Below are 22,956 nucleotides of genomic sequence, written 5' to 3' on the forward strand. Positions count from 1 at the left end.
TGGACCAGTATATTAGGAGGGATTGGTTTACCTATAATCACCTGAAATATACTGTTGGACCAGAATATTAGGAGGGATTGGTTTACCTATAATCACCTGAAATATACTGTTGGACCAGTATATTAGGAGGGATTGGTTTACCTATAATCACCTGAAATATACTGTTGGACCAGTATATTAGGAGGGATTGGTTTACCTATAATCACCTGAAATATACTGTTGGACCAGTGTATTAGGAGGGATTGGTTTACCTATAATCACCTGAAATATACTGTTGGACCAGTATATTAGGAGGGATTGGTTTACCTATAATCACCTGAAATATACTGTTGGACCAGAATATTAGGAGGGATTGGTTTACCTATAATCACCTGAAATATACTGTTGGACCAGTATATTAGGAGGGATTGGTTTACCTATAATCACCTGAAATATACTGTTGTACCAGTATATTAGGAGGGATTGGTTTACCTATAATCACCTGAAATATACTGTTGGACCAGTATATTGGGAGGGATTGGTTTACCTATAATCACCTGAAATATACTGTTGGACCAGTATATTAGGAGGGATTGGTTTACCTATAATCACCTGAAATATACTGTTGGACCAGTATATTAGGAGGGATTGGTTTACCTATAATCACCTGAAATATACTGTTGGACCAGTATATTAGGAGGGATTGGTTTACCTATAATCACCTGAAATATACTGTTGGACCAGTATATTAGGAGGGATTGGTTTACCTATAATCACCTGAAATATACTGTTGGACCAGTATATTAGGAGGTATTGGTTTACCTATAATCACCTGAAATATACTGTTGGACCAGTATATTAGGAGGGATTGGTTTACCTATAATCACCTGAAATATACTGTTGGACCAGTATATTAGGAGGGATTGGTTTACCTATAATCACCTGAAATATACTGTTGGACCAGTATATTAGGAGGGATTGGTTTACCTATAATCACCTGAAATATACTGTTGGACCAGTATATTAGGAGGGATTGGTTTACCTATAATCACCTGAAATATACTGTTGGACCAGTATATTAGTAGGGATTGGTTTACCTATAATCACCTGAAATATACTGTTGGACCAGTATATTAGGAGGTATTGGTTTACCTATAATCACCTGAAATATACTGTTGGACCAGTATATTAGGAGGGATTGGTTTACCTATAATCACCTGAAATATACTGTTGGACCAGTATATTAGGAGGGATTGGTTTACCTATAATGACCTGAAATATACTGTTGGACCAGTATATTAGCAGGAATTGGATAGCCTACATTTGAATACTGCAGGCAGGAAGTGGATAGCCTGCAGGTAGGAAGTGGATAGCCTGCAGGTAGGAAGTGGATAGCCTACATTTGAATACTGTAAGCAGGAAGTGGATAGCCTGCAGGTAGGAAGTGGATAGCCTACAGTATTATAATACTGTATAGATAATCAGTTTGCAAACACAAGGGTTACCAAGTTGTATGTGTGTATAATGGGTTATTAGAGATGTGATGTCATTATACGGGTCTAAGAAGACTATTAGATAATACGGGTCTAAGAAGACTGTTAGATAATACGGGTCTAAGAAGACTATTAGATAATACGGGTCTAAGAAGACTATTAGATAATACGGGTCTAAGAAGACTATTAGATAATACGGGTCTAAGAAGACTATTAGATAATACGGGTCTAAGAAGACTATTAGATAATACGGGTCTAAGAAGTCTATTAGATAATACGGGTCTAAGAAGACTATTAGATAATACGGGTCTAAGAAGACTATTAGATAATACGGGTCTAAGAAGACTATTAGATAATACGGGTCTAAGAAGACTATTAGATAATACGGGTCTAAGAAGACTATTAGATAATACGGGTCTAAGAAGACTATTAGATAATACGGGTCTAAGAAGACTATTAGATAATACGGGTCTAAGAAGACTATTAGATAATACGGGTCTAAGAAGACTATTAGATAATACGGGTCTAAGAAGACTATTAGATAATACGGGTCTAAGAAGACTATTAGATAATACGGGTCTAAGAAGACTATTAGATGATACGGGTCTAAGAAGACTATTAGATGATACGGGTCTAAGAAGACTATTAGATAATACGGGTCTAAGAAGACTATTAGATAATACGGGTCTAAGAAGACTATTAGATAATACGGGTCTAAGAAGACTATTAGATGATACGGGTCTAAGAAGACTATTAGATAATACGGGTCTAAGAAGACTATTAGATAATACGGGTCTAAGAAGACTATTAGATGATACGGGTTTAAGAAGACTATTAGATGATACGGGTCTAAGAAGACTATTAGATAATACGGGTCTAAGAAGACTATTAGATAATACGGGTCTAAGAAGACTATTAGATAATACGGGTCTAAGAAGACTATTAGATGATACGGGTCTAAGAAGACTATTAGATGATACGGGTCTAAGAAGACTATTAGATAATACGGGTCTAAGAAGACTATTAGATAATACGGGTCTAAGAAGACTATTAGATAATACGGGTCTAAGAAGACTATTAGATAATACGGGTCTAAGAAGACTATTAGATAATACGGGTCTAAGAAGACTATTAGATAATACGGGTCTAAGAAGACTATTAGATAATACGGGTCTAAGAAGACTATTAGATAATACGGGTCTAAGAAGACTATTAGATAATACGGGTCTAAGAAGACTATTAGATAATACGGGTCTAAGAAGACTATTAGATAATACGGGTCTAAGAAGACTATTAGATAATACGGGTCTAAGAAGACTATTAGATAATACGGGTCTAAGAAGACTATTAGATAATACGGGTCTAAGAAGACTATTAGATAATACGGGTCTAAGAAGACTATTAGATAATACGGGTCTAAGAAGACTATTAGATAATACGGGTCTAAGAAGACTATTAGATAATACGGGTCTAACAAGACTATTAGATAATACGGGTCTAAGAAGACTATTAGATAATACGGGTCTAAGAAGACTATTAGATAATACGGGTCTAAGAAGACTATTAGATAATACGGGTCTAAGAAGACTATTAGATAATACGGGTCTAAGAAGACTATTAGATAATACGGGTCTAAGAAGACTATTAGATAATACGGGTCTAAGAAGACTATTAGATAATACGGGTCTAAGAAGACTATTAGATAATACGGGTCTAAGAAGACTATTAGATAATACGGGTCTAAGAAGACTATTAGATAATACGGGTCTAAGAAGACTATTAGATAATACGGGTCTAAGAAGACTATTAGATAATACGGGTCTAAGAAGACTATTAGATAATACGGGTCTAAGAAGACTATTAGATAATACGGGTCTAAGAAGACTATTAGATAATACGGGTCTAAGAAGACTATTAGATAATACGGGTCTAAGAAGACTATTAGATAATACGGGTCTAAGAAGACTATTAGATAATACGGGTCTAAGAAGACTATTAGATAATACGGGTCTAAGAAGACTATTAGATAATACGGGTCTAAGAAGACTATTAGATAATACGGGTCTAAGAAGACTATTAGATAATACGGGTCTAAGAAGACTATTAGATAATACGGGTCTAAGAAGGCTATTAGAAAGCCCGGGTAATAAACCCAGTAAGTGTCTTGCTGGAGGTGCTGATCCAGAGGGGAAAATACAACTCCAGCACCAACACGTAGTGTGGAGGATGAATCAGAATTAGTTGGGTAACATAGATAAATAAGATGTTTTATTTACATAATATGCTTATGTGAGATACCTGTCATTAGAATGTCTCCCTTTGGACTATACTGTTGGCAGTTGCACTTTTCCCTTCTCAGCTAGGGAAAAGTCACTTGGGGCCCAGAGAGGGGAGAGGTCAGGCTTGTGAGAGGGGTGTATCTTGGCTATAAAAGATCTTGGTATTCTTTTGTAGGCACTCTCAGAATTCATTATAGACACTGTATTGATCTGAGAGTCAAAGGGCGATTTTGAAGCTCACATATAATTAAAGATGGTATTTAAGTATAACTCTGACTGGTGTGTGGTTTGTAACTCTCCTCATTTGGTAATACAGGTAATTGCCACGACAGTAGACGTACATAGTTGATGTAAAAAGTGTTCTGAGAAATATTCAGGATATATTCCCTTATGGATCATTTGACAAGGTAAACCACTGTATGACTGTCTAAAGGGTGTCAGACAAAGATTTGGAGCATTTTCTAAGCTTTTAAAACAGCTTCCAACAAAACATATTATCGCCAAGTTAATCAGAGCCTTCATCCAGAATGAAAGGAAAACCACCCAGATAATACATGTTGAAACAAAACCCATGTCCTGTTTCATAGGACCGATGAATGTTGAACATCATTTTCTGTAATACATGTTGAAACAAAAGCCATGTCCTGTTTCATAGGACCGATGAATGTTGAACATCATTTTCTGTAATACATGTTGAAACAAAAGCCATGTCCTGTTTCATAGGACCGATGAATGTTGAACATCATTTTCTGTAATACATGTTGAAACAAAAGCCATGTCCTGTTTCATAGGACCGATGAATGTTGAACATCATTTTCTGTAATACATGTTGAAACAAAAGCCATGTCCTGTTTCATAGGACCGATGAATGTTGAACATCATTTTCTGTAATCACCCGCTTAACCGTTTAACTTGCTACGTCGAGACCGGTTAACTGAACTGAAGGCTACAATTTACTGTACTCAAGATGGAGTTTTCGTTGACATCCCAACAATGAAGTTCTAACCCAATTAGCGAGTAGGCACATTTTAACCACTCCCCAAGATGGAGTGGGAAACTGTCTCTCTCTCTGTCAATCCCAGAACTGGGCAATTCCAGTCCTCGGGTGCCTGATTGGTGTTACACTTTCCCCCCATCCACCCCATCTAGCAAACACACCTGGTCTATCCTGTCTCAGGTGACTCATAATGGACAGAGCACTCCAATGACAGTGGACTGATAGGCAGTGCCAGCCCAGTTATAATACATGTTGATCCGAGAAAGAAACTAGACTTGAGAGCTACAATACCTTAAATGAGAGGCTGCCATCTGGTGTTTGGGTTAAAGATAAGCTTGCTGTGGACCCATTGATAAGCCACCAGTGAAAGTGAGTGGTATTCACTGAACTCAGGCTGTAAAGGACACAGTGGGAAAATTTGGAACAGAGGTATGAATAATTGAAAAAGACAAGTTTTTGACGATTACCAACTACTATGTCTTATTAACTTGATAGTGTGAATAACACCAGTGACTTAAGGAGGAAGGTAATGTCATCTAAAACAATAATCTGTTTCCAGTACGTGGAACACTGTCCAAAATGTAAATAGATCCCAGTAAACGTTCTGAGGACCAGGACTATAAAAAAAGGAAAAAGCTGATAAGCCAGCAGCAACTTTTTGAAAGACCGAGTGGATTTGTTAAGTGACTAAGATACCGTAGAAGAGTGTTGAAAACAGCATATACATATGAGATGAGTAATGCCAGATATATGTAAACATTATTAAAGTGGCCAGTGATTCGTAATCTATGTCTATAGGCAGGAGCCTCTAATGTGCTTGTGATGGCTGTTTAACAGTCTGATGGCCTTGAGATAGAAGCTGTTTTTCAGTCTCTTGGTCCCAGCTTGATGCACCTGTACTGACCTTGCCTTCTGGATGGTAGCAGGGTGAAGAGGCAGTGGCTCGGGTGGTTGATGTTTTGTTGACGTTGGGTGAGAGGTTGTTTCCCAGGCATCACACTCCCAGAGCCCTCACCTCCTCCCTGTAGGCCGTCTCATCATCGTTGGTAATCAAGCCTACTACTGTTGTGTCATCTGCAAACTTGATGATTGAGTAGGAGGCGTGCTTGGCCACGCAGTAATGGGTGAACAGGGAGTACAGGAGGGGGTTGAGCACGCACCCTTGTGGTGCCCCAGTGTTGAAGATCAGCGGAGTGGAGGTGATGTTTCCTACCTTCACCACCTGGGGACGGCCCGTCAGGAAGTCCTCAAAGCGTGCAAAGAACGTCTCATGTCTGAGATGTTGAATTGCGACTCCACTTTATCTCTATAATGATGTTTAGCTGGGTTTGATTGCCTTGTGAAGTGAATAACTGCACTGTTTATACTCTGCCATATCACCAGTCTCCTTGCCATAGTTAAATGTGGTGGTTCGGGCTTTCAGTTTCACCCAACCGCTCCCCGTTTCTTCAGCTGGTTGTTCAGTACAGAACCATTTCTATTCAACTGAACGCTCCATTACGTTTTAATGTACTGAACATACTATTTAGTTATGTACTGAACATACTATTTAGTTTAATGTACTGAACATACTATTTAGTTTAATGTACTGAACATACTATTTAGTTTAATGTACTGAACATACTATTTAGTTTAATGTACTGAACATACTATTTAGTTTAATGTACTGAACATACTATTTAGTTTAATGTACTGAACATACTATTTAGTTTAATGTACTGAACATACTATTTAGTTTTAATGTACTGAACATACTATTTAGTTATGTACTGAACATACTATTTAGTTTAATGTATTGAACATACTATTTAGTTTAATGTACTGAACATACTATTTAGTTTAATGTACTGAACATACTATTTAGTTATGTACTGAACATACTATTTAGTTTAATGTACTGAACATACTATTTAGTTTAATGTACTGAACATACTATTTAGTTTAATGTACTGAACATACTATTTAGTTTTAATGTACTGAACATACTATTTAGTTTAATGTACTGAACATACTATTTAGTTTTAATGTACTGAACATACTATTTAGTTTAAAGTACTGAACATACTATTTAGTTTAATGTACTGAACGCAGCCCTGCATTGTCTGGAATAATAACCATTCTTAGTGTTTGTGTCCCAAATGGCACCCTATTCCTTATGTAGTGCAGGTCCTGGTCTAAAGTAGTGCACTACATAGGGAATAGTGGTTCAAATAGGCCCTGGTCTAAAGTAGTGCACTACATAGGGAATAGTGGTTCAAATAGGCCCTGGTCTAAAGTAGTGCACTACATAGGGAATAATGGTTCAAATAGGTCCTGGTCTAAAGTAGTGCACTACATAGGGAATAATGGTCAAATAGGTCCTGGTCTAAAGTAGTGCACTACATAGGGAATAATGGTCAAATAGGTCCTGGTCTAAAGTAGTGCACTACATAGGGAATAATGGTCAAATAGGTCCTGGTCTAAAGTAGTGCACTACATAGGGAATAATGGTTCAAATAGGCCCTGGTCTAAAGTAGTGCACTACATAAGGAATAGGGTTCAAATAGGCCCTGGTCTAAAGTAGTGCACTACATAGGGAATAGTGGTCAAATAGGTCCTGGTCTAAAGTAGAGCACTACATAAGGAATAGGGTTCAAATAGGCCCTGGTCTAAAGTAGAGCACTACATAAGGAATAATGGTCAAACAGGTCCTGGTCTAAAGTAGTGCACTACATAGGGAATAATGGTTCAAATAGGCCCTGGTCTAAAGTAGTGCACTACATAGGGAATAGGGTTCAAATAGGTCCTGGTCTAAAGTAGTGCACTACATAGGGAATAATGGTCAAATAGGCCCTGGTCTAAAGTAGTGCACTACATAGGGAATAATGGTCAAATAGGCCCTGGTCTAAAGTAGTGCACTACATAGGGAATAGGGTTCCATATGGGATGAAGCAATACATCACTGACCTGGGAGAAAACATGGAGAACCCTGTACTCACCATGTTACCAATCTGTCACCAATCACTTTGCTGATCCATCAGAAACCAATAAATATCTCCAGGTCTGTTGAACAAAGTGATTTTCATTGTAACTGGGGTCATGCTGACACACACACACACACACACACACACACACACACACACACACACACACACACACACACACACACTTTCTGCAGTGATTGTCATTATAATGTAATTTATTTATGTATTTATTTTCTATTGTACAGAGTTGTCTACTGTTGTCTGTCGCCCCCCAGTGGTTCTTTGTTGTAAGAACGAACTTATTTCCGTCCCAAATGGTACCCTATTGTAGTGCACTATAAAAGGAATAGGGGGCCATTAGGGACGTATTTAACTGGAATATGTTGTTGCACTACGTCTCTTTTCAGAAAGAGAAAAGCTCAATTAATAGGGACAGGATAGTAGAGTCAGTTTTTTTGTATCTCTTCGAATATTATAAGCTGCAGTTCAGCTTCAGATTGTCATAGAGAGGAATCAATATATCTCCATATGCATCGGAGTCCCGTCTTTCTCGGCATTTCAGAGCTTGTTTCTACCATAAGACGTCACAGAGTTACGCATTGTTATAGAACGCTTGATATCATCTCGATACGTTTTATGTATTTATTTACAAATATAAAGAAAACAATAGATATCATTTTTGCTATTTTCTTTAACAAAGGGTACGTGATACCCTCAGTCAATTCAAGCCCTGGTTTTAGTCAAACACACCAAGCCCTTCCCAGACACGGAGGTATTTAATCAGAACCAAACACACCAAGCCCTTCCCAGACACGGAGGTATTTAATCAGAACCAAACACACCAAGCCCTTCCCAGACACGGAGGTATTTAATCAGAACCAAACACACCAAGCCCTTCCCAGACACGGAGGTATTTAATGAGTACATGCGGCAGTATTGTAGTATTTGTCTATACCGACATCTATGGAGGATAATTGTGTCCGTCAAACACCAAGTCTTACAACTTATTTATAAGAAGAAGAAATAATCTCCAATGATCTGTGTAATTGTGTGTTTCTGACCGTTAACATGTTGGGTGGACGCGTGTACATATAGGAGGTTCCTGACCAGGCAGAAGGGAGTTTCACTTTAACCGCTGCATCGGAGAGTTACAATGTTGCTGTCACTATGTAACCTACTACCTACAGTAGAAAAAGGAGTTTCTGATTAATAATATCACAACTGTTATCACACATGGTACGACCCCATAATTGTTACAATTACAATAAAAAATAACACTTTTATATAACATATTTAACATATATTGTAATATTCATGTAGAACTGTAAAACACAGTAAGATCATTTGAGCTTTGGAAACAAGCGCGTTCATAAATGCATGGTGGGCCTCGTTATAAATGGGTGGGCCTCGTTATAAATGGGTGGGCCTCGTTATAAATGGGTGGGCCTCGTTATAAATGGGTGGGCCTCGTTATAAATGCATGGTGGGCCTCGTTATAAATGGGTGGGCCTCGTTATAAATGCATGGTGGGCCTTGTTATAAATGCATGGTGGGCCTCGTTATAAATGGGTGGGCCTCGTTATAAATGGGTGGGCCTCGTTATAAATGGGTGGGCCTCGTTATAAATGGGTGGGCCTCGTTATAAATGGGTGGGCCTCGTTATAAAGGGGTGGGCGTCGTTATAAATGGGTGGGCCTCGTTATAAATGGGTGGGCCTCGTTATAAATGGGTGGGCCTCGTTATAAATGGGTGGGCCTCGTTATAAATGGGTGGGCCTCGTTATGAATGCATGGTGGGCCTCGTTATAAATGGGTGGGCCTCGTTATAAATGGGTGGGCCTCGTTATAAATGGGTGGGCCTCGTTATAAATGGGTGGGCCTCGTTATAAATGGGTGGGCCTCGTTATAAATGCATGGTGGGCCTCGATATAAATGGGTGGGCCTCGTTATAAATTTATGGTGGGCCTCGATATAAATGGGTGGGCATCGTTATAAATGGGTGGGCCTCGTTATAAATGCATGGTGGGCCTCGTTATAAATGGGTGGGCCTCGTTATAAATGCATGGTGGGCCTCGTTATAAATGGGTGGGCCTCGTTATAAATGGGTGGGCCTATTTTTAAATGGGTGGGCGTCGTTATAAATGGGTGGGCCTCGTTATAAATGGGTGGGCCTCGTTATAAATGGGTGGGCCTCGTTATAAATGCATGGTTGGCCTCGTTATAAATGCATGGTGGGCCTCGTTATAAATGCATGGTGGGCCTCGTTATAAATGGGTGGGCCTCGTTATAAATGGGTGGGCCTCGTTATAAATGGGTGGGCCTCGTTATAAATGGGTGGGCCTCGTTATAAATGGGTGGGCCTCGTTATAAAGGGGTGGGCGTCGTTATAAATGGGTGGGCCTCGTTATAAATGGGTGGGCCTCGTTATAAATGGGTGGGCCTCGTTATAAATGGGTGGGCCTCGTTATAAATGCATGGTGGGCCTCGTTATAAATGGGTGGGCCTCGTTATAAATGGGTGGGCCTCGTTATAAATGCATGGTGGGCCTCGTTATAAATGGGTGGGCCTCGTTATAAATGGGTGGGCCTCGTTATAAATGGGTGGGCCTCGTTATAAATGGGTGGGCCTCGTTATAAATGGGTGAGCCTCGTTATAAATGGGTGGCGGCCTCGTTTCGCTGGAGCAGTGTAAAATAAGCTTTCTGTAAATGACCCAGCCTTAACGAATTTTGTTTATTTCCATATTGAATTTGATTGTCCAACATCATCATGTATTTATTGTGTAGAGTGGCCTCTTTCCTCTGCTGTGGTGCTGCATTGCAGTCAGCGATGTTTTCTCTCGGTAGCTGTCCAGGGTCCTGAAATCAAATCATGTGAGTTTGCTTGGACACCAGCCTGATCTCCAGCTCCTTCCACCTCTGGAAACTATCTGGGTGGTCATGTGACTTCTCATGAGAGGCTGAGGAGGTGGCACTGATTCTTCCAGTCCCTGGTTCCATCCCTGACCAGCGCAGATTTGCACACGTGTGAAACAAGTTTGCAACAAAAACAGAAGTCTGCATCGTTTTGCTTGGAATAGACTAGCCTTGGTCTCTCCACTCTCTCCCCGTTCGCCATCCTCCTATTGTAGTTGGCCACCGAAAACTTTCGTTGCCCCTCATCTCTTGGTAAATTCCCCTCCTTATCCTGATGTGGCCCAGCCTGCACTAACATATCCCGTAAAGATCCATTCATATATTCTGGCCACTCACCGGGATCTTCTATGATTTTTGTCTGGGAGTCGGATTTAGCAGCAGCACCACCACTGTCACCGGGGACGGGGAGCGACGAATCTGAGTCTGGGTCCAAGATAGTAGGGTCTTCGCCGGCATTGTTTGGAGGTGTAGCTAGGCCTGGTGCGACCACCTGTTCTTGTCCAGCCAGAGAGCTGTCATCATCGGTGGAAGTGCATGGCTCGGACTCCTCCGGTTTGTCCTCTTCGCTGCTAGAATCAGCTAACGGGGGCTTGTCGTTCTCGGTGAATGAATGTCCTGTCCTCGTAGGCTTGTAATTCTCCACACCGGCTGATGGACATTGCTGCACACTGATACATTTCACCAGAGAATTTCTTTGGTTTAGAGATTGTGTCCTCACACAGACACTTAAACAAAATACAATCATTTATTTGGCAGATTCATTTATTAATGTTTCACAATTGGATAATCCCATATAAAGACACACCTCACCATTCCTACCAAGGATAGTGTGAGTGAACTTCGGGAGAAGGGGGAATGGGGTGGGGGAGGGAACTGTAGCAGCACTATGAGCTGGTGGCTGGGGCGCCGCGGGCGGTGTAGTGACCGAACAGGGGCGCCGGAGGGCGTCAGACAATTGTCAAAATATCGTCTCAAATTCAGGTGCTGCCACAGGCGACGGTCTAATGGGAGGGCTGGCCCTGAACACGTCTGTAAACCCACAATGAGGACATCAAGTAAGTTTTCATAAATCATTGGGTTCCGTTCAAGAAGAAACGTCAGAGTAGTCTGAAGTGGAGGCATTAATTCATGGTGACATTTACAACATAACATGCATGGACATTTCATCATTAAGACCTTTAGGGAATCATGTCTGGAGGGTGAAAACCCCCAAACATTCTCATTAGCTCAGTGTTATATCACCTCCCCTGTCTGATATCTTGACTTTCTCTCTGTCACACAACCTAAAGGTATTAATGTCATGTTGTAGGTCATTACAATGTACTGGGACTGGATAATCCCTGTCGTTACTCCTGATTCAACTTTTATGTTCACAAATTCTCTGAGATAACGAGAGGTTTTACCTCCATAACACAACCCACATGGACATTTAATCATGTAGATAACATGGGTGGTGTTTACCTACATAACACAACCCACATGGACATTTAATCATGTAGATAACATGGGTGGTGTTTACCTACATAACACAACCCACATGGACATTTAATCATGTAGATAACATGGGTGGTGTTTACCTACATAACACAGCCCACATGGACATTTAATCATGTAGATAACATGGGTGGTGTTTACCTACATAACACAACCCACATGGACATTTAATCATGTAGATAACATGGGTGGTGTTAACCTACATAACACAACCCACATGGGCATTTAATCATGTAGATAACATGGGTGGTGTTAACCTACATAACACAACCCACATGGACATTTAATCATGTAGATAACATGGGTGGTGTTTACCTACATAACACAACCCACATGGACATTTAATCATGTAGATAACATGGGTGGTGTTTACCTACATAACACAGCCCACATGGACATTTAATCATGTAGATAACATGGGTGGTGTTTACCTACATAACACAACCCACATGGACATTTAATCATGTAGATAACATGGGTGGTGTTTACCTACATAACACAACCCACATGGACATTTAATCATGTAGATAACATGGGTGGTGTTTACCTACATAACACAACCCACATGGACATTTCATCATGTAGATAACATGGGTGGTGGAGCACGTAATAATGTCATTTATTTGGAACCGTTCTCCTGTATGTGGGTGGCAGAAACGTTCACACTTCATCATATTGTTGCACTGGGCTCAGCATCTGCATTTATAGCTACAAATCAGAAGAGGGCGTAAAAGAGCCTGGCTCGTTTTCTTTTGTGGCTGGAAGTTTGGTATGTACCAATTTGTCACGTAAATTGCGACCTCTCCTATATACAATATGGGTGGGTTCTTCAATTTACCCGACCTCTCCTATATACAGTAAGTGGTGGGTTCGTAAATTCAGCTGGCAACGCTGGGTCCGATAAAACATGACAATGGTTCTTGACAGCATCTCCCACTTTGTGCGAGTTCAAAGTCTATGTGGTGGTGAACATTACAGAGTTCTTTACCTCTAGTGGCTCTTTGTTGTATCAGTTCATCTGGTGTTTCCCCTAATGCCACATTAAGAGCTTCATCCACACATTGTGGAGAGGAGCCTCTTAGAAACATATTGCACATCTCAGCTGCTGTTTCTACAGAGTCCTCTGTGGAGAGACATATACCACGCAGTCTGAAACACTGGCTTCTTGGAAGTTCTCTTTTTAATGTCTCAGGGGGGAATCTGTCTCCCTGTAATAGAGTATTGTCTCAGGGTGGAATCTGTCTCCCTGGAATAGAGTATTGTCTCAGGGTGGAATCTGTCTCCCTGTAATAGAGTATTGTCTCAGGGTGGAATCTGTCTCCCTGTAATATAGTATTGTCTCAGGGTGGAATCTGTCTCCCTGTAATATAGTATTGTCTCAGGGTGGAATCTGTCTCCCTGTAATATAGTATTGTCTCAGGGTGGAATCTGTCTCCCTGTAATAGAGTATTGTCTCAGGGTGGAATCTGTCTCCCTGTAATAGAGTATTGTCTCAGGGTGGAATCTGTCTCCCTGTAATATAGTATTGTCTCAGGGTGGAATCTGTCTCCCTGTAATAGAGTATAACTGTCCGTTTGTTTTCTATAAAGAGTTGTAAACAGAGATGCTGGTTTCATTAACTAGTGGAACCAAAAGAGATGCTGGTTTTATTAACTAGTGGAACCAAAAGAGATGCTGGTTTTCATTAATCAGTGGAACCAAAAGAGATAATGTTTTTATTAACTAGTGGAACCAAAAGAGATGTTTGTTTTCATTAACTAGTGGAACCAAAAGAGATGCTGGTTTTATTAACTAGTGGAACCAAAAGAGATGCTGGTTTCATTATCTAGTGGAACCAAAAGAGATGTTTGTTTTCATTAACTAGTGGAACCAAAAGAGATGGTGGTTTTATTAACTAGTGGAACCAAAAGAGATGCTGGTTTTATTAACTAGTGGAACCAAAAGAGATGCTGGTTTCATTAACTAGTTTAACTAAAAGTGATGCTGGTTTTATTAACTAGTGGAACCAAAAGAGATGCTGGTTTCATTAACTAGTGGAACCAAAAGAGATGCTGGTTTTCATTAACTAGTGGAACCAAAAGAGATGCTGGTTTTCATTAACTAGTGGAACCAAAAGAGATGCTGGTTTTATTAACTAGTGGAACCAAAAGAGATGCTGGTTTTATTAACTAGTTGAACTAAAAGTGATGCTTGTTTTATTAACTAGTGGAACCAAAAGAGATGCTGGTTTCATTAACTAGTGGAACCAAAAGAGATGCTGGTTTCATTAACTAGTGGAACCAAAAGAGATGCTGGTTTCATTAACTAGTGGAACCAAAAGAGATGCTGGTTTCATTAACTAGTGGAACCAAAAGAGATGTTTGTTTTCATTAACTAGTGGAACCAAAAGAGATGCTGGTTTTATTAACTAGTGGAACCAAAAGAGATGCTGGTTTTCATTAACTACTGGAACCAAAAGAGATGTTTGTTTTCATTAACTAGTGGAACCAAAAGAGATGGTGGTTTTATTAACTAGTGGAACCAAAAGAGATGCTGGTTTTATTAACTAGTGGAACCAAAAGAGATGCTGGTTTCATTAACTAGTTTAACTAAAAGTGATGCTGGTTTTATTAACGAGTGGAACCAAAAGAGATGCTGGTTTCATTAACTAGTGGAACCAAAAGAGATGCTGGTTTTCATTAACTAGTGGAACCAAAAGAGATGCTGGTTTTCATTAACTAGTGGAACCAAAAGAGATGCTGGTTTTATTAACTAGTGGAACCAAAAGAGATGCTGGTTTTATTAACTAGTTGAACTAAAAGTGATGCTTGTTTTATTAACTAGTGGAACCAAAAGAGATGCTGGTTTTATTAACTAGTGGAACCAAAAGAGATGCTGGTTTCATTAACTAGTGGAACCAAAAGAGATGCTGGTTTCATTAACTAGTGGAACCAAAAGAGATGCTGGTTTCATTAACTAGTGGAACCAAAAGAGATGCTGGTTTTCATCAACTAGTGGAACCAAAAGAGATGCTGGTTTCATTAACTAGTGGAACCAAAAGAGATGCTGGTTTTCATTAACTAGTGGAACCAAAAGAGATGCTGGTTTTCATTAACTAGTGGAACCAAAAGAGATGCTGGTTTTATTAACTAGTGGAACCAAAAGAGATGGTGGTTTTCATTAACTAGTGGAACCAAAAGAGATGCTGGTTTTCATTAACTAGTGGAACCAAAAGAGATGCTGGTTTCATTAACTAGTTGAACTAAAAGTGATGCTGGTTTTATTAACTAGTGGAACCAAAAGAGATGCTGGTTTTATTAACTAGTGGAACCAAAAGAGATGCTGTTTTCATTAACTAGTGGAACCAAAAGACTGGAATTGAAATGGAATTGATCTCAACCCTGCTGTAAGCATAATTATTAACATTAACAATGGTAATGGCAGCACATCATCAAGGAATTAAACTGTATATTATTTATTAAAACAGAATTCTGTTCCCTTACATACTTTTTATATTTGATATAAACAGAGAAGAGATGGACAGAGGGAAGAGAAGAGTATAGAATATAGATATATATAGACATAGAAGAGATGGGTAGAGAGTGGAGAGAAGAGTATAGAATATAGATACAGTGGGGAGAACAAGTATTTGATACACTGCCGATTTTGCAGGTTTTCCTACTTACAAAGCATGTAGAGGTCTGTAATTTTTATCATAGGTACACTTCAACTATGAGAGACGGAATCTAAAACAAAAATCCAGAAAATCACATTGTATGATTTTTAAGTAATTAATTTGCATTTTATTGCATGACATAAGTATTTGATACATCAGAAAAGCAGAACTTAATATTTGGTACAGAAACCTTTGTTTGCAATTACAGAGATCATACGTTTCCTGTAGTTCTTGACTAGGTTTGCACACACTGCAGCAGGGATTTTGGCCCACTCCTCCCTACAGATCTTCTCCAGATCCTTCAGGTTTCGGGGCTGTCGCTGGGCAATACAGACGTTCAGCTCCCTCCAAAGATTTTCTATTGGGTTCAGGTCTGGAGACTGGCTAGGCCACTCCAGGACCTTGAGATGCTTCTTACGGAGCCACTCCTTAGTTGCCATGGCTGTGTGCTTCGTGTCGTTGTCATGCTGGAAGACCCAGCCACGACCCATCTTCAATGCTCTTACTGAGGGATGGAGGTTGTTGGCCAAGATCTCGCGATACATGGCCCCATCCATCCTCCCCTCAATACGGTGCAGTCGTCCTGTCCCCTTTGCAGAAAAGCATCCCCAAAGAATGATGTTTCCACCTTCATGCTTCACGGTTGGGATGGTGTTCTTGGGGTTGTACTCATACTTCTTCTTCCTCCAAACACGGTGAGTGGAGTTAGACCAAAAAGCTCTATTTTTGTCTCATCAGACCACATGACCTTCTCCCATTCCTCCTCTGGATCATCCAGATGGTCATTGGCAAACTTCAGACAGGCCTGGACATGCACTGGCTTAAGCAGGGGGACCTTGCGTGCGCTGCAGGATTTTAATCCATGACGGCGTAGTGTGTTACTAATGGTTTTCTTTGAGACTGTGGTCCCAGCTCTCTTCAGGTCATTGACCAGGTCCTGCCGTGTAGTTCTGGGCTGATCCCTCACCTTCCTCATGATCATTGATGCCCCACGAGGTGAAATCTTGCATGGAGCCCCAGACCGAGGGTGATTGACCGTCATCTTGAACTTCTTCCATTTTCTAATAATTGCGCCAACAGTTGTTTCCTTCTCACCAAGCTGCTTGCCTATTGTCCTGTAGCCCATCCCAGCCTTGTGCAGGTCTACAATTTTATCCCTGATGTCCTTACACAGCTCTCTGGTCTTGGCCATTGTGGAGAGGTTGGAATCTGTTTGATTGAGTGTGTGGACAGGTGTCTTTTATACAGGTAACGAGTTCAAACAGGTGCAGTTAATACAGGTAATGAGTGGAGAACAGGAGGGCTTCTTAAATAAAAACTAACAGGTCTGTGAGAGCCGGAATTCTTACTGGTTGGTAGGTGATCAAATACTTATGTCATGCAATAAAATGCAAATTAATTATTTAAAAATCATACAATGTGATTTTCTGGATTTTTGTTTTAGATTCCGTCTCTCACAGTTGAAGTGTACCTATGATAAAAATTACAGACCTCTACATGCTTTGTAAGTAGGAAAACCTGCAAAATCGGCAGTGTATCAAATACTTGTTCTCCCCACTGTATATATAGACATAGAAGAGATGGACAGAGAGGGGAGAGAAGAGTATAGACTATAGATATATAGACATAGAAGATATGGACAGAGGGAAGAGAAGACTATAGACTATAGATATATATAGACATAGAAGAGAAAAGTATTACAATTGAAAGTGTACATATGTTGACATGTAACCATTGTAACCCTCACTACCATTATAACCCTCGTTACCATTACAACCCTCATTACCATTACCATTACAACCCTCATTACCATTATAACCCTGATAATCATTACTCTAACAGTAATGATAGTTTGTTGATATGGTGAGAGCATCTGTACCCAGATCATCCAAAGAACCTTCCAGAACTATTTCTCATGGAATTGTAAAGATTCCTCACTACGGAAGGAATTCTTCCAACTGGGTTAGGAGGAAGTGGTAGGTTAAGGACCTCTTGGACAATCTTCTGGGAACACCTTGACAGGACCATCTTTACCTTTGTAATATCTGTTCAACATGATTTCGAGTGCTCCCAAGGTTTGTTGATCCAATGCCCCCGTCCCCTCCTTGTTCTCCCCCCAGTATGCTCCGGCCATCCACTTCTTGTTCTTCATGTACTTCTTGTTTTCACAGCAGAAGGCTGTCCACATGAGATACGGGATGTTCACTCGGTTGTTCAGTTTGGTTTTGTTGTTGTTGGGAACTGCTCCAGTCACCACATAGGCTTTTATCTGGTCGTTAGCATCCTTACAGTTATTCACAAGAGTTCCTCTGACATTTCTCTCCATTTCTTTCCAGCTGCCATCGTTGAAGGTGATGTCCTGGGGAACGATGTTGGTCAGGGTAAAGGTGGACTTCTGAGTATCAAGGTCATGAGCATGTGAACTTGGGAAGAGGTGACCTTTGTTCACTTTATATTCTGAGATTTTATAGTCATTTTGCTCAGCCTGGTGTTCGTATCTGCCTCCCTCTTGTATCTGCATTTCAGTGCGGTTTATGTTTTTCTTCCCGTCGAGCTGCAGGAAACAATCATTCATTTACAAGTTTTCTGTACAATAAACCCTCTTTTCTGTACAATAAACCCTCTATTCTGTACAAAAAAAACTATTTTCTGAACAAAGAAAAACCTTTTATGTACAATAAACCCTCTTTTTATGTACAATAAACCCTCTTTTCTGTACAATAAACCCCCTTTTCTGTACAATAAACCCTCTTTTCTGTACAATAAACCCTCTATTTTTGGGTGGGGGGGGGGGTTCACAATCAAGATAATCAAGTCTCTATACCCTCCATAGTGGTAGTTCTATATTCTGTAACATAACTGTCTGTGATGTACAGCAGTAAACAAATACACATGTTATGTTATATGAAAAAACATTAGTCCTACCTGGGGCTCTATCATCCAGGGATCATCTGGTCGACCCGTTGTATAACCAGTGAAGGTGTAGGCTGAGAACACAGGGATCCTGTTGGTCGTGTCGTAGAGAGTAGCAAACCTGTAGATGTTGTTGTACTTCTGGCAAATCGGCTTGTAGCGGCCCTCGTTCTTGAATATCCCATCATACAAAATACCTGGGAGATTTGGAGTTGTTCCCTGCATGAAGAAATTCTTGCACTGTGGAACATCACTGAACTTCTTCACTACATGAGAGAGAGCAGGAGGAAGGAGAGAGAGAAGGAGGAGAGTAGAGAGATGATTCAATACCCCCATCATCACCTGAAGACTGTACACCACAGAGACAAAGATGAAGTTACAGAGACCAGTTGGTAGACTGGAGACTGTTGAGCTGAGTCAGGACAGACTGATTTAAATAGTTATTTCAGAGACCAGTTGGTAGACTGAAGACTGTTGATCTGAGTCAGGACAGACTGCTTTAAATAGGTTTTCAGAGACTCCTCCTTCAGATGTCAAGACAGACAGAGTTGATTTGCATAAACTCCTCTGTTTGTTTCCATGGAAACTGCTGTAACAAATAACATGTGACTCACCTACTGTAGTTTCTAACACGTATGGAACCAGAACTTAATCACACAAGATTATAGTTCTGGGTTAACGAGATTAGACTGCTCTAAATAGTGACTGCATCCACACTTTGGTTCTGGTAGAACAACGTTTTAGGATAAAAACATGACTTAACTCAGCATAGAGTCTGTTAGAAGATACACATCACACTATTACAACAGTGGGACTGTTCTGGAATTACGGTTGCTGAGATCACATTCATTAATATCCCACAAGGCTTAGCGACTCTGAATCAGCAACTCAAAGAAGTAAACTTGCATTTCCCTTGACCAGCAAGTCAACTTATTTAGCATGAAGTCTCAAAGGCCTCACATACATTACAGACATGTGTCCAACTGAATGAAACGGAGGAAGATGTGTCCAACTGAATGAAACGGAGGAAGATGTGTCCAACTGAATGAAACGGAGGAAGATGTGTCCAACTGAATGAAATGGAGGAAGATGTGTCCAACTGAATGAAACGGAGGAAGATGTGTCCAACTGAATGAAATGGAGGAAGATGTGTCCAACTGAATGAAACGGAGGAAGATGTGTCCAACTGAATGAAACGGAGGAAGATGTGTCCAACTGAATGAAACGGAGGAAGATGTGTCCAACTGAATGAAACGGAGGAAGATGTGTCCAACTGAATGAAACGGAGGAAGATGTGTCCAACTGAATGAAATGGAGGAAGATGTGTCCAACTGAATGAAACGGAGGAAGATGTGTCCAACTGAATGAAACGGAGGAAGATGTGTCCAACTGAATGAAACGGAGGAAGATGTGTCCAACTGAATGAAACGGAGGAAGATGTGTCCAACTGAATGAAACGGAGGAAGATGTGTCCAACTGAATGAAACGGAGGAAGATGTGTCCAACTGAATGAAACGGAGGAAGATGTGTCCAACTGAATGAAACGGAGGAAGATGTGTCCAACTGAATGAAACGGAGGAAGATGTGTCCAACTGAATGAAACAGAGGAAGATGTGTCCAACTGAATGAAACGGAGGAAGATGTGTCCAACTGAATGAAACGGAGGAAGATGTGTCCAACTGAATGAAACGGAGGAAAATGTGTCCAACTGAATGAAACGGAGGAAGATGTATCCAACTGAATGAAACGGAGGAAAGAGAGAATAAAGTAAATGTCACACGTCAAAATGTTGATTTATGACCCTATGTCATGATGACGTGTGCATGCCCATATTTGGGCTTCCGGTCAGGACATCCTGGTGGGGCAGGGGGTAGGAAGTGACCATGTGTTTGGGCATCCTGTTCCTGTTTCTCACAGTTTATAGTTTCAAAATAGTTTTTTTATAGTGTCTTTGAAGTTGTCATGATGTTTGATGTCTAGTGTCCTGTTTGGAACGGGGTGGGGGGGAATGAACATTTCAAAGAGTAAGCATTTCAAAGAGTAAGGCCCCCCTATTGTATTGCCCTCCGGGTTGTTGTCTATGAAACACGAATGTCCTGGGGTATTGGGCTTTGCAGACGCCTTATAAAGCCCCAGAACAATACATGCGTAAGACTGTACATGATAACCCCCGGAATATTAAACAAAAATGACACCTATGCCAATTTCCGGTATGTTATGCGCGTCTTGTCATGAACCCAGTGACCAAAGCATTGAGAAAGTTCTGTGTGAAGCTCCAGAATGTTTTAAAGGAGTTTTGGGTACGAGTGAGGGACATATGTCTTACATATTCCAGCCGGAGGATTCTACGGTAAAGATCTTCAACGCCAGTGGCCCCAAACCCCTTTATCAGGCAAAACCTGGGAGTTTTTCTCCTGCTCTGGGGATGAGAGAATGGCTAAAGATTAGGCTGGCGCTCTGTAAAATTGAACAGGCCCTGAGTGGTACAAATGTGCCAGGATATGCGTTGGAAGAACAGGTCTGTGGCCGCAGTGATCTGAAGGCCCTAAGAATCGCTTCAATGGCCTATAGCCCTGACAACAAAGTGACAATTTTAGCCTGTGAACTTTATGATGGTGCTAATGCTACAAAGTCTGTCAATTCTCCTGTATCTTCCAGAGCATGCAAAGATGTAAACTTTTTTATTCCTGTGTTTAGTTTTAAATGGTTGGATTATCCGATTTTCATAACTCTTATGAATAAGCTGGACAGTCTTTTCCAAAATGGTGAACAGTTAAAGCGCTGGCCTCGGCTGTCCTTGAGCCAGGACCTAAAGGCCCGACGTATTATCTACCCCTGGAGTGAAAACTTAAGGCGTTTTGAGGGACCTTGCAAGAGAGCCAGGCAGTTTGATGGTGACTTGGACACTGATAATGGTGGTTGGCTACACCAGGCCCCTGGATCTGTAAGAAAGGCAACGTAAAATACCTTAATTATGAACGGCTATAAAATGTATGTACTAAATATTTTGAATTAAATAAATGTTTTTAAAAGCCGAATCTCACCACGTCATGAACTCTCTCGTTTGTTCACTCTTAGCGCAGTCTGTCCCTGAGAAAAAACTTTCGGAAAAAGCCATGTGCTCGCGTGTGTGTGCGTGCGTGTGCTGGAGTGTGTGTGTGTGTGTGTGTGTGTGTGTGTGTGTTAGAAACAAGGGCCCTTCGCATTGTGGACATTTCAAGCTTTCAACAACAATAAAACAGCCATCTAAATAATGTTTCTAGGCCTAACACACTGTTGAGTTTCCTATTTAGTTGTCTTTATATGTACGTGCACCGAGCTTCCAGGTGGCGCCATCCTATGGTTGTTCGGTGCATGTACACCGGGGAGATTAGAACCCCAAAGAAAGACCCTAAAGGTCATTTCAGGTTCAGGGTGTAATAACTTTAGTGAAACCGCATTTCACACCATGTACAGACATAGAGAGCCAACACATAAAGGTGTAACAGGGATGAATGGATATTCAATGTACAACAGTAGTCTTCTGTAACAAGCAATACGTGTTAAATATGGGCCACAGTCAATCATGACAGCCTCTTTAGGAAAGGCCTTTACTTATGACTTTTTGCAACTATAGGGGGTGCTGTTCCGCATTAGCATTTTTTGGTCTCCAAATTAAACTGCCTCGTGCTCAATTCTTGATCGTACAATATGCATATTATTGTTATTATTGGATAGAAAACACTCTCTAGTTTCTATAGCCGTTGGAATTTTGTCTCTGAGTGGTACAGAACTACTTCTACAGCACTTTTCCTGACAGGGAGTCAGATTTCAGAAATTTTGACCCCTGATCTGGGGTCGGTTTTAAGGTGCCTGTAAATGCTATGGAGAAACCGACACTGCCTACGTCTTCCTCTGGGTGTCAGTACGTCATGACGCTTTGAATGGAGTCGATTGCGCAATCAGAACCACTATAAAACAACAAAACGTGGAAGTACCGTTCTTTCACTTCATGCGTCTTACGCAAGATGGACATCGGACTTGCCTCCTTCCAAATGGTTGTTTAGCCAGTAATATTTCTCCGGTCATGTTTTTACTCGTTATAGTTGTTAAAAACATCATAATGTAGTTAATTTGAACCGTTTTATAGCAATTTATATCCGTTTAGTGCGATTTTGAGGAATTTCTTTGTCGTGCACTTTGAAGCTTTGGGCACGTTTCGGGGTCTCGGTCGATGTTAGTGGACATTTCGAAGGACAGAGGACATCTATCGACCAAAAGAAGATTAGAC

The 22,956-nt window shown here is 40.6% G+C and overlaps 1 protein-coding gene across 1 annotated transcript; it reads right to left on the bottom strand.

Moving 5' to 3' along the window:
- Positions 1-15,556: 15,556 nt before the first annotated feature.
- Positions 15,557-19,403, bottom strand: LOC139561484 (endonuclease domain-containing 1 protein-like). The gene is made up of 2 exons (XM_071378611.1): positions 18,699-19,403; positions 15,557-18,327 (listed from the first exon to the last, which is right to left on the bottom strand). The coding sequence occupies exons 1-2, from the start codon at positions 19,023-19,025 to the stop codon at positions 17,755-17,757; spliced, it is 900 nt and encodes a 299-aa protein (XP_071234712.1). The 5' UTR covers positions 19,026-19,403; the 3' UTR covers positions 15,557-17,754.
- Positions 19,404-22,956: the final 3,553 nt, after the last annotated feature.

Source organism: Salvelinus alpinus, chromosome 31 (genome assembly GCF_045679555.1).
Source record: "Salvelinus alpinus chromosome 31, SLU_Salpinus.1, whole genome shotgun sequence".
Classification (NCBI taxonomy): domain Eukaryota; kingdom Metazoa; phylum Chordata; class Actinopteri; order Salmoniformes; family Salmonidae; genus Salvelinus; species Salvelinus alpinus.

Bases quoted from the DNA above. Each gene is read 5' to 3' on its own strand.
- LOC139561484 (XM_071378611.1), bottom strand. From the start codon at position 19,025: ATGATGGGGGTATTGAATCATCTCTCTACTCTCCTCCTTCTCTCTCTC. The intron at 18,328-18,698 runs GTAGGACTAATG...TGTTTCCTGCAG, and splicing joins CCTGGATGATAGAGCCCCAG to CTCGACGGGAAGAAAAACAT.